At 31.9% G+C, this 16,382-nt stretch overlaps 3 protein-coding genes and 1 non-coding gene across 5 annotated transcripts; 1 reads left to right on the top strand and 3 right to left on the bottom strand.

Annotated features, from left to right (window-relative positions):
• The first annotated feature begins 1,673 nt into the window (after nt 1–1,673).
• On the top strand, nt 1,674–4,734 carry ckl5 (casein kinase I-like 5). The gene is made up of 14 exons (NM_127505.5): nt 1,674–2,056; nt 2,128–2,168; nt 2,238–2,307; nt 2,388–2,536; nt 2,610–2,705; nt 2,791–2,861; nt 2,975–3,036; nt 3,130–3,193; nt 3,273–3,357; nt 3,467–3,593; nt 3,689–3,771; nt 3,867–3,930; nt 4,026–4,114; nt 4,201–4,734. The coding sequence occupies exons 1-14, from the start codon at nt 1,981–1,983 to the stop codon at nt 4,423–4,425; spliced, it is 1,302 nt and encodes a 433-aa protein (NP_179537.1). The 5' UTR covers nt 1,674–1,980; the 3' UTR covers nt 4,426–4,734.
• Nucleotides 4,735–5,479: 745 nt separating this feature from the next.
• On the bottom strand, nt 5,480–5,628 carry MIR5012. Its single transcript, NR_140196.1, has one exon. It is a non-coding gene; the product is annotated as a microRNA ath-MIR5012 precursor (primary transcript).
• A 378-nt stretch (nt 5,629–6,006) lies between these two features.
• Nucleotides 6,007–6,913, bottom strand: AT2G19460 (DUF3511 domain protein (DUF3511)). Of its 2 annotated transcripts, none has more exons than NM_001335637.1 (1): nt 6,007–6,913. In NM_001335637.1, the coding sequence occupies exon 1, from the start codon at nt 6,849–6,851 to the stop codon at nt 6,345–6,347; it is 507 nt and encodes a 168-aa protein (NP_001325328.1). In that variant the 5' UTR covers nt 6,852–6,913; the 3' UTR covers nt 6,007–6,344. The 2 variants fall into 2 exon arrangements, with proteins under 2 accessions (NP_001325328.1, NP_565454.1); NM_127504.2 differs by having other exon boundaries at nt 6,038–6,832.
• A 1,509-nt stretch (nt 6,914–8,422) lies between these two features.
• On the bottom strand, nt 8,423–12,159 carry TAG1 (membrane bound O-acyl transferase (MBOAT) family protein). The gene is made up of 16 exons (NM_127503.3): nt 11,451–12,159; nt 11,286–11,366; nt 11,121–11,194; nt 10,943–11,018; nt 10,778–10,845; nt 10,573–10,696; nt 10,415–10,492; nt 10,235–10,336; nt 9,998–10,134; nt 9,772–9,853; nt 9,647–9,667; nt 9,500–9,562; nt 9,369–9,416; nt 9,183–9,245; nt 9,051–9,101; nt 8,423–8,925 (listed from the first exon to the last, which is right to left on the bottom strand). The coding sequence occupies exons 1-16, from the start codon at nt 11,838–11,840 to the stop codon at nt 8,821–8,823; spliced, it is 1,563 nt and encodes a 520-aa protein (NP_179535.1). The 5' UTR covers nt 11,841–12,159; the 3' UTR covers nt 8,423–8,820.
• Between the last annotated feature and the right edge of the window lie 4,223 nt (nt 12,160–16,382).

Genomic DNA, 16,382 nt, shown 5'->3' with positions numbered 1-16,382 from the left:
GTTACGAAAACAGAAACTCTCCGGAAACATGAAAAACGTAACGGAAACGCGTTTTTTAAAAATTTATGTTTGGAAACACGATGGAAACTTACGTTTTAAAGATAGAAACTCATGTTTCCCAAATAGACATACGACAAATTTTTTTCAACTTTGAAAATTTAATAACTAAAATTAAAATTATTAAAATTATTAATACATATAACTAATTTTGGAAGACTTTGAGTTTTAAGATATTTCTTTTGATAAACCAGATTTGAAAAGAGCTTTATATTATCTTTGATGAAACTAATGAAAATGAAAATGTTGGTCTAAATTAACTATTTGAACTTGAACCTTTTAATTTTTATCTTTTAGAATTTTAGTTTATTTATTTAATATTGATGTTTTGGACTTGTATTGTTTAAACCATTTTTTCTTTAATATAGTTTTATGTTAATGTTATATATATATATATATATATATGTATGTATGTGTATACGTTTCCAATCCCTAATTTTAAGAAAAAATCGTTTCCAATCCCTAATTTTAAGAAAAAATCGTTTCTCGTTTCCGAAACGTTTCGTATTCGCGTTTTCGTTTCCATTTCATTGCAACATAGGAAGAAACTCACGAGTCTTTTGATGATAGAAGTTTATTTATTTAACTAAAAATTTATTTATTACAAAAGTTTAACCTAATCATCAAAAAACAAATGTATATAAAAAAAAAGTATGTCATGAGTTTCTCAAGTGAAAAAAGAGTCTACTTTCTTTTAGCTCGAAGACAATTCTCATATTCTCATGAATGCTAGCTGATCACATGTTAATGCTTAATCTGGATTGATGCATTGTCATGAGTCACTCAAATTTCATATTAGCACACTATAGTAAGCAAATCTGATTGGAAAACATCTAGTGAGATGCTGCTTTGTTAGTTTAGGGAAAAATGCTTATTTGGTCCTAAAGATTTCGACTTAAGAATAGAGAAATGGTAAAAAAATGTAGAACATCATGCCAATCAAATGATACAAAAGTAACATAACCACCAAACGCATTTGCATGATCTATCTAATATTATATGTACCTATTTTGGTTTAAGGTCATTAATAAACTTGTTGATTAGTTTTTAATAATTTTGTAAAGTTTCTCAAACAATTTCTTTATTTTTATGATATTTTTCACAACTTTATTTTGTAAAAAAAAAGGGTATGATATTTTTCACAACTTTATTTTATAAAAAAAAGGGTAGAAAGTCATAAACCAATAACACAATAATTTAATTCATTATAATAATCATAGATTCTTTGTTTTAAATGAATTACACAAAAAATTTAATAACTTTATAAAAATATGAATCCAATAACTCTACATTTATGAAGATTTTATATTACTTTTTACAAATCTTAAACTAATAACACCAAACTTTAACAAAAAATTGAAAAATCTTTATTGAATAACAACAAATTCTTCATAACATTTTAAGTCACTGAAACTTCGAATACATCACAAACCAATAACACTCCCTAAATAAATTTATATATATTACTAGAAGTCTGGTTATTTGTTTAAATGTTAAAAGATATATGAATTTGTAAACTTAAGAGATTTATGGAATTTAGGAAAATATAAAAACAAAATCCTTATTCTTATTATAAAGTTTCTAAGAAATATACTGTATATTTTTTTCACCGAATAAAGATATTTAATAAATTGAGAAAAGGAATAGAAAAGACCAAAAGCAACAGGCTAAGCGAGACACACACACACGCGCAGTCTTCTTCATCTTGCTTGCTTCTGGTTGCTTAACCAAAACACCATGGAATCTCCCTAAATTTCCTCACCTACTCACTTCCAATTTCAACCTGCTCGATTCTTCCCCTCTTCTTCGCAAAAGCCCTAGTTTTGATCATCGCACTTCACTCTCCTCCGCATGAGAAATCGAGAAATCCGCTCGACGTAGTAGATAGATAAAACCACAAAGTTAGGGTTTTTTCAATTGGGTATGGAACCTCGTGTTGGGAACAAGTTTCGCCTTGGCCGCAAAATTGGGAGCGGCTCTTTCGGAGAGATTTACCTCGGTTCGTTCCTCCCCTCTCTATACATATAAAATCTCTTCAATAGTCGTTTGATGAGACTGTTTTGATTGCAGGAACTGATGTTCAGACTAACGAAGAAGTTGCTATTAAGCTTGTGAGTGTTTCATCTCTTCAAAGTCCCAACTTGGATCATCAAAACTTAGTTTTTTTTGTGTGTGTGCAGGAAAGTGTGAAGACTGCGCATCCGCAATTGTCATATGAGTCGAGGATATATAGAGTTCTTCAGGGTGGAAGTATGCAATGAAATGTTTATCTCTATTGTTATTGAATTCTCATTTGGTTATTCATTTCTTGTGTATGTTCGTTAATGTAGCTGGGATTCCAAATATGAAATGGTATGGTGTTGAGGGGGACTACAATGTCTTAGTCATGGATTTGCTTGGTCCAAGTCTTGAAGATTTGTTTAGTTATTGCAAGAGGCAGTTTAGCTTGAAGACTGTTCTTATGCTTGCTGATCAAATGGTAATTATGCTTTGGATTGGTGTCTTGTCATTCTTAATGTAACTCTCTCACTGTTGGGTTTATCTTGTGTCAGATAAATCGTCTCGAGTTCATTCATTCTAAGTCGTATCTTCATCGTGATATAAAGCCGGATAATTTTCTCATGGGCTTAGGGAGGCGGGCAAATCAGGTTTTCTTACTTTTGCAAATTCTCTCAGTTGGATTTGTTTTTGGGGTCTCGCTATTGTATGACTGATTTTGGTCTCTTTCTCTAGGTCTACATCATAGACTATGGTTTGGCTAAGAAATATAGAGACAGCTCAACTCATAGACATATCCCATACAGGTAACAAGATTTTGGATGTCACAGATTCAGCATTTTCAGCATATTGTATGTCAGCTTCAGATTTCCTGACAACGGGTTCTTTATTGTTTGGATTTTACGTGTAAATGATTCAGGGAGAATAAAAGTCTAATTGGGACTCCGAGGTATGCCAGCTTGAACACTCACCTAGGGATTGGTATACTCCATCACTTTCTATAAACCCTCATGATAATCGCGGATCTTTTTCTCCTCTTTCACTGATTACTTTTTGACATTTTTCACTTGGTAGAGCAAAGTCGGAGAGATGATATAGAATCGCTTGGTTACATCCTCATGTATTTCCTCAAGGGAAGGTGAGAGTCATTAAGTAACTTTTCTTTCTGTTCTGATTCTTGTCTCCCAATCCATCTCTAATATCTTATTCTCTTGTAGTCTCCCTTGGCAAGGGCTGAAAGCTGGAAACAAGAAACAGAAGTATGATAAGATCAGCGAAAAGAAGGTTTCAACTTCCATCGAAGTAAGTTCTTCTTATATGGTTTACATTTAGAAACTTATACGAATCCATGTTTCAAAGGATTATGATCAGGTAGAGACGGTTGATCATAGATAGTACTGTAACTTTGCAGACGTTATGCAGAGGTCATCCAACAGAGTTTGCATCTTACTTCCATTACTGCCGCTCACTTAGGTTTGATGATAAGCCAGACTATGCATATTTGAAGAGACTATTCCGCAACCTTTTTATCCGGGAAGGTCATTCATTTTCTCTATCTCTCTTCTTCCTCTCAGGCTATTAAGTTCATACAGAAGCATCTGTTGACTCAAAATGAGTATTTTGTTTGTCCCAGGTTTTCAGTTTGATTTTGTGTTTGACTGGACAGTATACAAGTATCAGCAATCACAATCTGGAAACCCTCAACCTCGTCCCCATGTACACTCTTGATACTTTAAAGTTTCTATCCCGTTCATGATACATATACATACACAGATGAATAATGCAAGATCTTTCTATGTTTCTTTTTTCAGGATGGTGGTGTTGGAACTAGTTCTGGATTAAACCCTGCGGTTGGCAATTCTGAGAAGCGTCCAGGTATATTTTTGAATGCTTATTATCCTTCTTTATGAAAATGCAGCCGCATAGTTGTCCATTGATTTATATACTAAGGGCGTGTTTGTCTGCCATAGATGTCCCAAATCAGAGGACAAATCCGGATTTTACCCTGAAGCAGAAAGACAAGAATGGAAATGATTCTGCAATTGCAAAGGACAAGCTGGTAAGTTTCTTGTCATGCTGTTTTTTTTTCTTCTCGGGTACCTTCTTTTGAGTCGGGATGTTCATTGTGATCCATTGATTTCTCAGCTACCTGGATCTTTGAACTTGGGCCGATCAGAGGGATCATCGTCAAGACGAGTTGTGGACACGAGCAGTCGTGAACCATTTAGTGGCGGGAGTGACAATGCAAACTATGAAACCGCACTCAAAGGCATTGATGGTTTACGGATCAATAACAATGCAGGCGATGAGACAGCAGCAACGCCACAATCAAATGGAGACGATGTAGAACCCCAAAGCAAAGCTCTCTGACTGATTCATACAAAGCAGCTATAAAACAAAACCTGTACTCACTCAGTGACGTTGTCTATGATTCTTCTGAAGAAAGGCTATTTTCACAGCTAGAGAACTGATGATATATAAGAGAGAGATAATATAGATTTATTATACCAAACGAAAGTGCTTAAACTATGATTCTTCAAATATTCATTTGTCTCCTCCATTTGTATAGAGAAACTCTTCGAATTTTAAGATCCTTCCTCTCTGATAATATTTGCGGAATGATATAAAATCCAGTGGGGGATAAGAGTAAGTTAATATCTTGTTTTATGTTTCATATCTTGAAAATTTATATGAACTTTTATTTGTCTAATTGGTCAAATTTGTTTGACAAAAATTACTTACTCAATTTGTACTTTCTAGAAACATGAAGACGAACACTATGTCGGTAGGGAGAGACTTTTACGTATTCAAAACCTATAATTACAACGTAATCTCTTACTATATATGCAGGGCTTCATTTTCAAAAGTTCGGCTTTAAGATTTTGGCATAGCCAAACATAACATGTAATAAATTGGAATCAACAAACAAACAACAAAGTCACGTAATATACAATTAAAAAAAAAAAAAACAGAAGGAAAGAGAGACTCGTCTGACTTCATTTTATCGCATAAGCAAACCAAAATTCAGTAATCAACAAGAAATATATCATTTATCGTATAAGCGTAGGAACATAGCATAATTCAAAACAACTTTATAATTTAGTTAAGAATTCCTTCGTACACCTATGTTAAAAAAAAGTTGTAATATATTTCAAATACAAACACTTGTAGGTTTATTTCTTGACTATCCTTAATCCATCATGTAGAATTGTGGGAGTTTTGTTTGCGTATATATGTCATTTTTTCGTGATTTTGCAGAGTTGTGTATGGAAAAGCCCCAAAATTCTAAAAGTGTTTTGTTGTTATCATGTATAATAATATTAAGAGAAATGCTAATATTTGAATTCTAAAATATGTGATTTTGTATGTTGTTTTGGTCATAAAAATTCAAGAAGTATGATTAAGATATATTAATTTTATTTGTATAATGATGTGAGTTTGAAGTACTCTTGAGGAACACAAGTAGCAGTAAAATATCGATTAGAAGACGTACGTAAGTGGTGTTCTAATCGGTGTTTGACTGCTATTTGTTTTCCTCCACAGTCCATTTTCATCAAACTCACCAATCATTATTAAAAAAAACAACATATTTTATAAATCATATCTAGTCTTTACAAAGTGATACATTGTTTACAAAAAATTAGTCCCTTCTTATGTATATACTAATCAATACAAATAAAAATAGTTTCTCAAACACACCAATCGCTACAAATCAAGACGTTATTATAATCATGTAACGCTAAAAACGTTGGATTCACTTAATTAACAAAGTTTCGTGTAAACACTTTTAGACACACAATGAAACAAAACCACTTCATAATTCATAAGAAAAATTATTCATCAAAACTGAAGGAAGAGTATCGCAAATTAAAAACGTAAGAACTTTAACATTCATGCCGTAATTACTTAACATACCTGAACTAATCGTTTTTACAAGATAATCACATGCATAAAACAAGTTATCTTTTTAGACACGCATAATATGAAACGAAACTACTACAAAACATGATAATAATAACTCATGGATGTTTTCAATGATAAAGAAATGAATAATCACCGTTTTAATTAAAATGTTTAAAACATTGTAACTTGTTTTGATACGTCAAAAATTGAATAAGAAATCACTTACTCATCTATTAAGTATTGTTGTTACAAAATCACTATCGATCACAACTCATAAGCTAAGAACACACACACAAACACACACACACATACACAAAAAAAGATTGAAACTCAACCGATCGAAGTGACAAAAGTTTATTATCTTATGTAAAACACATTTGACAGAATTAATTAAGTAATTTGTTGCATTTATCTTTGATCCATTTGAAGCTTTTTCTGAAAGAACCTTTAAGCTTACCTTCAACAGTATAAGCTCTGTAACTAACAACTCTCTTCTTCCTTTGTAAATCTGGATCCACAAATCCCCAAGAAGACGATGAAGATGATCTTCCTTTCTTCGGGTTCTGGTCTTCGGGTATCCGGGTCGGGTAATCTGTGTAGGAAGTACTGTAAGACCTAAGATCTTGCATACCGTTACCACTGAATGAATCTGGACCGTCGGATCTTCGGTGAGCAGAGTATTGTTGAAGGTCTGATGTTCTCCCGTCACCGTACGATCTGGATCTGTAGTCTTCCATTTTGGACTCAGACAGAAGACGAAGAAGAAGTGATGGTGTTGTGAGAGGGTTTTGTAATAAAGTCGACGAATGATTTCTTTTTTTGTTTCTTTCTTTTACGAGAAGGAAAGAATCTTTTGTTTCAATTTTATATATTGATACTTCAAATAAATACATAAGGTATGTTGAAGTTTTTCTAAAAGAGTTTATATAGCCAATGTATGGAAGTTATTTGTTACATTTTTATTTTGTAAAAGTATTGTAAGAGAATGGAGTTTTTTCGTGCGAGTTTTAAATAAATTGTATGTTACCTTTGTCTGGTAACATTTTTATAAATATAAATAAAAAATAGTAAAAGACAATATGTATTTACAATAATGCGATCTCATTATTTTGCAAAATTTAGTTATATTAACTGATTTCTTAAAGAAGAGAACCATACCATGTTAAGTAGATAATCATTTTTGTTGACTACATATACTTTCCTTAAATTTTGGAAATTTAAGAATGTCTTGATTAGGTAAATGAAATTAACAAAACGTGATACAGTTGTTGTTTTGTTTATTTGGAAACTATATAAAAAAAAAAATTAGAGATATAATGTTATTGTGTAGTTATTTTCTAATTTCGCATTCTAAAGATTATTTTAAATTTTCATCCAAAAATATATACAGTATTCTAAATTTCTTCTAGTAGCATAAAAAATTCTTAAAAAGTATATAAAAACAGAAACCATACTTCAGTTGATTTTCATGTCTTTCTTTCGTGGATAGAAAATTGAGATGAATTTCAGATTGAATTAAATTGAAATATATAACTACTAATTTGAGTAATAAAAATAATTAATCTTAAATGTAAATAGTATATCACTTTGTCAAAAAAAAAAAAAAATAGGACACAAAATATCGCTTTTATAGTCCAACAAAAAAAAAAAGTCGACAATATTAATAATAGACTGCCAAGTCAACATGAGGCGCTGAGTCAGAGGCAGCTGTCTCCGAGAGTCGGTGGAGCGTTAAAAATTAAATTTACTTCCAACTGAATTTCTATGTTTGACCAACCTCTCTACGTGATCTTCACGTGGTTCCTCTCGTAACCATTTTCTTTTCCTTTTAAGGAAAGAAGTAACCATAAATAACTTTGTTTCTTTGTAACTCGACTAAATGTTTATACACTATGAGTTTCATTTGAATTTCTTGTACAATGAAATATTTTAATTTAATTTATGCAAATTGTTAAAGACTTGGACCTTTAGATAAGGTATCTCTATATTCGCACCAAAAAAAAGATAAGATATATCTATTAAAGCTAAATAATTTGCCGATGAGGTTTAATATAACACAAAGAAAAGGTTGATTATTTCGTTGCTTGCTCCACCTATTAAATACATATTAGATTATTAGTATTCCATATCCTAAGAGTTATGTTGCATATTTTCTTCTCGAAATCTAGATTTCAGTATTAAATTCATTTAAGGTATCACTTTATATAGCATCTAATGAGCTAAGTGTTTGAAAAGGTAAAAGAAAGCTTCATAACATAATTCGAATGGGTAAAAGTGTTTGCTGCACATCGACATTTTCTCTACCATTTGCCATATGTAATGTATTAACTGATATTGTCAATGATGATGTTCGGGCCTCAACACTTATTGCAATTTAGAGTCTTGTCTCCCCTTGGATACATACGACATAAATAAATACGCTAAAAAAAAGATAAATAAATAATGGCCATCCCCAAAACGGGACCACCAATCAACTTTATTGGAAGGTTTCATACAATCCCCATGCATTTATCACATTTGTTCTTTTTTTTTCCTTATTACAAAAAGTTTTTTACTAGATTTGGTCCAAACAGTAAAACCTAACAAAACTACTATTTTTCCCCTCGTTTCCAGAAAAGCATTTCTTTTTGGTAACAATTATTACAACAGTTTTTTGATTGAAATTTCTTTACACCATAACAAAATCCAAACGGGTTCGCGTGTCTCTACCAAAATTTTTGCAGATACAACAACTCTAATTTTCTTTTCTTCTTCAATGGTTATAACACTATTTGTCGTTTTAGCATCAGAACCACCACAACATCAACGGAGATCCAACGAGGCCATAGATGTTTGAAGAAAGTCATTTTTTGAACAGTTGTTTCATGACATCGATCCTTTTCGGTTCATCAGGTCGTGGTAATAAAGAAGCACACACATCGGTTGTCCGAAAATGCAGAAGATGAACCAGAAGATCATGTTCCCCACCTAATAATATGATCCCATTCCAAAACAGATCACCTTTATTATTAAGTTTCAGCATTGCGATTTAAATGGCTAGGCTATGAAAGAAAGAGTTATTCGTTCTATTTTCTCGGGTTTTGAGAGCATACCGTTGAGCCAAACCTTTCCTGTAGATAGTTTGTGATGAAGACCAAAGGCACCTACTCAAACAAATTGGTTGGTCAGAATATGAGATTAGAGTTTAGTAAAAATCGACTGCAGCAGTTTAGTAATTTTTTAACCTGAAACATAATCCCAAGAAAAGCCCATAGCTTGAAGAGACGACAAGGAACTGCGATGCATAGCTGTCAAAAGGAAATTTGTAACACAAGATCGTTAAGTAAAAACAATGCTTTGAATATTAGCATTTCTTTCACTAGCGTGTGTTCATGCGTCTAGAGACAGGGCAATGTAGAAAGTATGTATACCTCATGAAAGACTGCAGAGACTAGGAAAGCAATGATAATGGCGAGTGTCTGAAAAACAAGTGTGTGGAGGGTTAAATTTATATCACAGAAACAAATCTCGACAATTGCATATCGGTATATATCTCACTCACCTTTGGTATCTTGCTGCGCAAGCACGGGAAGTATATATGTCGAACCATCCATTTATGAACAGGCTGTCAAGGAAAACAAGATCTTAATTAGCTCTCTTCTTCTATTTTGTGTACAAAAGAAGGTGATGTTTAGGAAGAGAACCATACCATATTCCACATTCTCCAGTACTGATAAAGGAAGACAGTGAATACATGAATTTGGTTAGTTAGATGACCCAAAAACAACGACAACATTAAAAATCATAAGTTTTCTTTTGAGTAAAATAGCTCACATCTCCCACACTTTTTGCATTCCACCAATCTTTGTAGAATTCACGATCCCCGAAGCAGAGAAGCTCTGCCAATATGTTTAACCTTTGGACAAGAGATTTGCGTTCAGTAACTGAAATTACATCACCGACTCTAAGAAACTAAAAATATCAAATTCGTATGAGATTTAGCCTTTTTCGGTTTTTCGAATTTGCAAATTATTTTGAAAGAGATGGGATCACAGCATACCAAAGGTGGAAGAAGCAGTAGAACATGCAGAGCCACACATATAAATTTGGAACTGAAAGCTTCAACACTCTTTCAATAGCATATAGAAGATCGCCTTTCAAAGGATGCTTTGAGTTCCTGACAATAGGATTTATATACTGCCAAAATGTAACAAAAGAACATGAAGTCAAGTGGTGACAACGCAGGGATGATGATTTTCACCAAGGAAAACTAATAAAGCAAGATGTGAAAACGTACTTGTTCTATTATAAATCCCATGAATCCGGTGAATATGACCAGTTTTGCAAATTGACGAGCCACCCAACCCTTCCGTATACATGCAGAACGTGGATAACTTGGCTGGGGAAAAGCAAAGATCCGAGGTTTAGACAAGAAACTCTTGCAAGTATAAGAATGGTTGATGCACTTTGCAGTTACCTGATAACACAATGTGGGAGCGACCATGAAATATGCCAAGCTCTTCAAGCTAACGTAGTAGGAGACTTCAGGATTGGCCTAAAGTTCATAACAGTGTTTGGTTAAAACAGTAACACAGTGCAAGTGACTAATACATACGCTTCTTTTTCGTATTTTACCTTATCAGCTGCATTGGCTAGGGATCTTATGTCATAGCTAGTATGAGCATAAGAAACCAACTTTAGCCACACAATGCAAGTGAGGAGCATCAAAGTGACACCTGATAAAAAAGCAGAATCACACCTGTCCATTTTCAAGATCACCGGGTCAGACAACTAAACTTAAAAACAGTATCACAAACTGAGACCAGAAAAACAGTATCACCTTAGGGTGACGTAAACTGGATACAAAACCTCTGTCATGGTGATAATAATATGAAGAAAGATGACAACCTTGAGCATTTTCAAAACAGAACTTGTAAGTTCTTCATGATACAAACTTGTCTTCAATAAAAATTACAGTAATGGCTGGAGAATAGTAATTACTCACAGGTTCTGATATGTATTTCTGAAGTACCAATTTCTCAACCGTAAAGGCAGCCAAAGGAAAGATCGAAAGGGATATACTGCAACAAGAAAGAAGAATCAAAGAGGAACTTGATCACTAAACTCATCATTATACGTATAACAATGTAACATTGCTGGAAATAAAAAACATCTTCTTTTACCAACACATGAAAAGCGGCCAATCTCGCAGCGATCTTGAACTAAACCAGAAATCCGTTCTGATCAACCAACCATACTACATGAATGATAGCAACAACAAAGTTATTCGTCTCTGATAAATTTTCAAGCAATTCAATTCCTAAAAGGAGAAACAAGTAACAGCAAACCTTCATAAGATTTTCGATGATGAGTCTACTGTTTACAGCAATAAGAACTACTACACAGAGGTTGAATAATCCGGCATGGCTCTGCAATGCAAAACAATCACCAAACTCAATTCCATATAAAACAACAAGCAAACACCAAATTCGAAGATTTCTGAGATTTTAAACCTGTTTGAAGATTGCGTCGGAGCTAAGTGGACTCTCTCTCGCCCTCCGATGAGCTGGAACCGACGGTCGATACGTAAACGTAGCATCGGCGTTTCCTCTTCCTTCTCCGCCGCCTCTTCCACCACCGTTATTATCGCCACCACCGTTATTATCTCCGGCCAAATTGGCTGTTCCCTGAGCGTCATCGTTAACAACGGAATCAATCCGATCCCTAACGTCGGCGGGAGCTCCAACATCATCCGAAGGAGAATTATTATCGGAACCAGAGAGAAGAAGTCCGTTAGAAGAATCCGATCTCGATTTCCGTCGACGAAGCCTATCAAGATCGACGAACTCTCCGCCACCGTTCTCCGTCACCGTAGTAACGCCAGCAGAATCCAAAATCGCCATTTCGAAAAGCGTTTGACGAAACAGCGTCGGGAGAAAAGAGGCGTCAGAGAGAATCGAGAAGCATGCAGAAGAAATTGAAAGAGGAAACAGAATCTAATGGAGAGGGAAAGAGCGGATTGAAGGAAGAAGCTAAGAAATCGGTGGGAATGGGATTCGTGTCTGGTTCCTTATAGAAAGAGAAGCAAAGTTTTCTCTGAAGAGAAGAAGAAGAAGAAAGGAAAAAGGATTCACGAGAGAGGAAGATGACAACAATGGTGACGGAAGATTTTTAATTGAAAAGCGGTGTTGGGATATTTTTCTGTTTTTATTTTATTTTAAAAATATCAATATGGTTTATTGTGTATTCATATATTTTTTTGCATAAGATCCTCTGGTGATTTATTTTTGTCTTCATCTTCATTTCATTTTTTTTTTTTTTTTGTCAAATTCTGTTTTACAGTTGGTATGTTATTCAATAAATTTATTCTATATTTGAGTGTTTTTTTAGTGAAATATTTTAAGAAGAACTGATATAGCATTTGAAAAATGTATTTATTATAAACTTGGAATTTTTTTATGTACATTATCAATTCTATAATCAAGTTCAATGGCTTTCCAAACTATTTTAAGTCAATTATTTATTTGACAAAAAGAAATCAACTTCTACTTTTTCTGAATTATATGTGGTAGTCTTTGATCACTTTTAGAAATATTTTAAGAAGAACTAATAGTCTTTGAAATGTATTTATTATAAACTTGGAAAGTTTTGTAGATGATTAATTCTGTAATCATGTTCAATAAGTCAATTATATATTAAAAAGTCAATTTTATATTTGACAAAAAGAATTCAACTTGTACTTTTTTTTCTAAACAACAATCCTTATAATATTTTGTAACTGGTAAATAGTGTTTTCTTAAACATCAAAATAGAATATGAAATGATTTGTTGGTATCAAAGATATGAAATGATTTAGTAGTAAGGATAAGTTGATTATTTGTAATAAAATAAAAATGTTTGGGACGACAAACAAAAAAAAAAGATCCGAATTTAATAAACTTTCCAAATTTCAAACATTCATTGAGCTTTTTCAACCGACATGATTTAATTAGGGAAGTACTTTAGATCCTGATAATGATGAAATTCCAAATCTTCTAATAATATACACAAATCTACTTTTTTGGTATCTATAATATCTATTTTCCGGTTTGTAAAGTATAGAAACATAATGGAAATTAATACTCATCCGACTTATAGTTTGATTCAATCCGACTTATAGTTTGATTCAGTCATGGTTTTTGACTGGCAATTTTTTGTCAAGACATATATACAAGATATATATATATATATATATATATATTTATTTATGTAGCACATAAAGAATTACATTATCTTCTAAGTGATTGATTTGGAGATACGATATTTTAAAAAATCACATTATCTTCTATTTGATTCTCACATCGGTCTATGAATACGGTTTTGATTATGCTCGAGTATTTGATGTGTACTCCTACATTTTTAAGATTAACAATACATATTTTTTTAAGTTTAACAATACATATGCTTAAACAACAGACAAATCAAAAATTTTCTTTAGTATAATTTATAACTAAAATACATTTTTTCGACATCAATAGCTATTTTAAGTCAACTCCCCCTATTGTAGTAAAATCTGTGGGGTTTTCACACAATCAATCATGTGAAGATTTGAATGTTATACAAAAGGAATATTAAACTTTGAAATAAATAAAACCAAATGGAACGGGAAGAATGGGTCGTGAGCGTGACACTGTTTACTGTCAGTAAAAGCAATGCCATGCATTGGTCCTCTCAAGCTTTCCCCCTGACTCCTTCGCAAATTTTTAGCATATCTTAGGCATTAATTTTGAAGTTTACATATAGAAAAATATATATATATCTTCTACCAAATTTATTTTGCTAGTACCAGAATATGATTCTCTTTTCGATAATTTTTTTCTTCTTCAGATTTTCGTAGTTTATATTATAAAGAGGATAAATTCAATTACATGGTCATGTGATGTAACTAAATATTTTAAGCAGGAAGTAGTAAGTGGAATATTAATCTAGAAGATTGTCACATAACAAAACAAATGACCCTGAAGGTAAGTTTTAACTTAAGCTCATCGAGATTTACGCTAGAGAAAGTGAGAAACAACCAATTTGCGAAATGGTTTGAAAGGTTTCTATATATATATATATATATATGTATAGAGAGATCTTCTGTGTTTTGAATAATTAATCAACTCATAATCATTTGAAATAAACGAAGACAGTAGAGAAGATTGAAACTTTGGGAGATGATCGAATGACTACGTTTTCCTTTTATGAGACGATAAAGCCTTATCACAAGCCGTCGTGCCAAGCATTATAAACAAATGTACAATATACCAGATTGTGTGTTCATCGGAATTGTGTGGTATAGAGAGAGAATATACAATTATATATTTCCCTTAAGATCTTTCTAAATGAAAGATTACTAACCATGGAAGTGAGATTGTCTTTTTTCGTTTGTTCAATTTATATGGTTTCTCTAGTTTATGACTTGGTTATATAAAAAATATGATTCACTGTTAACCCTCAAACGTATCAAGTTCCCGAGGTTCTTCATCTTGTTACTTGTATACTGTATTATTGGATAAAACTCTTCCTCCTGTTTAATTTACACCAACATTTCTATAGTCGGTTTTTCTTTGTATTTTTTAAAAAGAAAATCCTAAATTAGAAAAATATCAGAAAACTTTATAAGTCTTTTTCTGTGTTGCAATTTCCATGACGTTATTACTAGTAAGAGATCATAATTTTCAAATGAAAACCCAACACAGTTATATATTTCCAGACATTTTTCTGAAACTTTCAGAATCATTATTGGTAGATGCATAGGTGTAAAGATTTTAGAGATTTCAGAGTTAGATATTTAAACTTTTTTTGTGGATTAACAAATATGCATGGATTGTTTTAACCAAATATCATGATTGGTTGTCACTAATTGTAATAGATTTATATCAAAATTTATTTTACCAAAATTCTATGTATAAGATATATTTTACCAAATTCTCTGTATAAGAGATATTGTATATTTATGCTTTTTTAGAAATGATTACAATATTTTGTTTTTCCTAGCTGTCCTAATTAACATATCATATTCTCCAGTTTTAGGTATGTTTTAATTTGTTTATAAGGATGATTCTTTCTACATGACCATTTTGTATAGAGTATCAATCAATTATTTCAATTCAGAATAATGTTTTTTGTCGAGAATAGGTGAGAGAAATTTTACTGGCATTTGCAATTTCCCTTCTAATATCCTATTTTGTATATTTTATCCATGGTTATGTCTCACGAAATTTGGGTTGTGACATGATTTGCATAATAATCTTTGCTACACATGAGATTTGCTAAAAGAAAAATCAAAGGTTGTTGTTGTTTTGATCGTTGGGTTTGGGTTTGTGTTTTTTTGTTGTTTCATAAATTTGTAAAATTTTTTGGATATGCATAGTACTAGATATTAACCCGCGGGCCTATATTTTTATTAAATAAAAAATAATTGAATATTTTTTATGATGATTTAATAAATTTATGCTATTGTTTGATTTAAATGTATAATTCACCGCGAGAAGAAATTTTATAACTCAAATTTTAAAGTTTTAAGTTGTATTTGTTTATTTTGTTAAATGTTTAATATTTTATAATTGTATTTTGATTGTTGTTTCTCGGATTTCACCCGTAGTACACCATCCCATATTAATATCGAATCAAACCCGTCAATTCTAAGATTTCACCCGTGGTAGTATTTAATTGTATAATTATATTTTAATTGTCATTCTAGGATTTCACTCCTAATTCTATCGCAAATTATTATCAACCCAAACCAGTCAATTCTAAAATATCACCCGTAGTACACCATCCCATATTGATATCAAATCAAGCCCGTCAATTCTAGGATTTCACCCGTGATAGTATTTAGTTGTATAATTATATTTTAATTGTCATTCTAGGATTTCACTCCTAATTCTATCGCAAATTATTATCAACCCAAACCAGTCAATTCTAAAATATCACCCGTAGTACACTATCCCATATTAATATCGATTCAAACTCGTCAATTCTAGGATTTCACTCGTGGTAGTATTTAATTGTATAATTATATTTTAATTGTCATTCTAGGATTTAACTCCTAGTTCTATCGTAAATTCTTATCAACCTAAACAGTCAATTCTAAAATTTCACCCGTAGTATAAAGTTTAAATATTTATAATGTTTAAATTTCTAATATAAGAATCAAAATTTTTTTAAAAAAAATTAAAGTTTTAAGTTTTTTTTTTAATATTGTTAATTTTGTTTAGTGTTTAAGATTATATAATTATATTATGATTGTTATTATATGTTTTTTCCATAGCATACTATCCCATGTTATTATCCACTCAAATCCGTCACACCATATAACCCCGTCCCGTGAAATTAAACACAAATTTGTCATTTTATTATAAATTTCAAATATTTATAAAATTAGAAACTTTCAAAATGATTAATATTGATCCAAATTT

This window comes from Arabidopsis thaliana, chromosome 2 (assembly GCF_000001735.4).
Source record: "Arabidopsis thaliana chromosome 2, partial sequence".
In the NCBI taxonomy this organism is placed as follows: domain Eukaryota; kingdom Viridiplantae; phylum Streptophyta; class Magnoliopsida; order Brassicales; family Brassicaceae; genus Arabidopsis; species Arabidopsis thaliana.
Note: the sequence above shows the minus strand (reverse complement) of the source record. Positions and strands in the feature narration are given on the sequence as shown.

What these genes read in the sequence shown, in the direction of transcription:
- ckl5 (NM_127505.5), top strand. Translation starts at nt 1,981, where the DNA reads ATGGAACCTCGTGTTGGGAACAAGTTTCGCCTTGGCCGCAAAATTGGG. An exon ending in AAGAAGTTGCTATTAAGCTT is followed by an intron (nt 2,169 to 2,237) that starts GTGAGTGTTTCA and finishes GTGTGTGTGCAG; the next exon opens with GAAAGTGTGAAGACTGCGCA. An exon ending in CAACCTTTTTATCCGGGAAG is followed by an intron (nt 3,594 to 3,688) that starts GTCATTCATTTT and finishes TGTTTGTCCCAG; the next exon opens with GTTTTCAGTTTGATTTTGTG.
- AT2G19460 (NM_001335637.1), bottom strand. Translation starts at nt 6,851, where the DNA reads ATGTATTTATTTGAAGTATCAATATATAAAATTGAAACAAAAGATTCT.
- TAG1 (NM_127503.3), bottom strand. Translation starts at nt 11,840, where the DNA reads ATGGCGATTTTGGATTCTGCTGGCGTTACTACGGTGACGGAGAACGGT. An exon ending in TCATCGAAAATCTTATGAAG is followed by an intron (nt 11,195 to 11,285) that starts GTTTGCTGTTAC and finishes TCATTCATGTAG; the next exon opens with TATGGTTGGTTGATCAGAAC. An exon ending in ATGCAAAAAGTGTGGGAGAT is followed by an intron (nt 9,668 to 9,771) that starts GTGAGCTATTTT and finishes TTCCTTTATCAG; the next exon opens with TACTGGAGAATGTGGAATAT.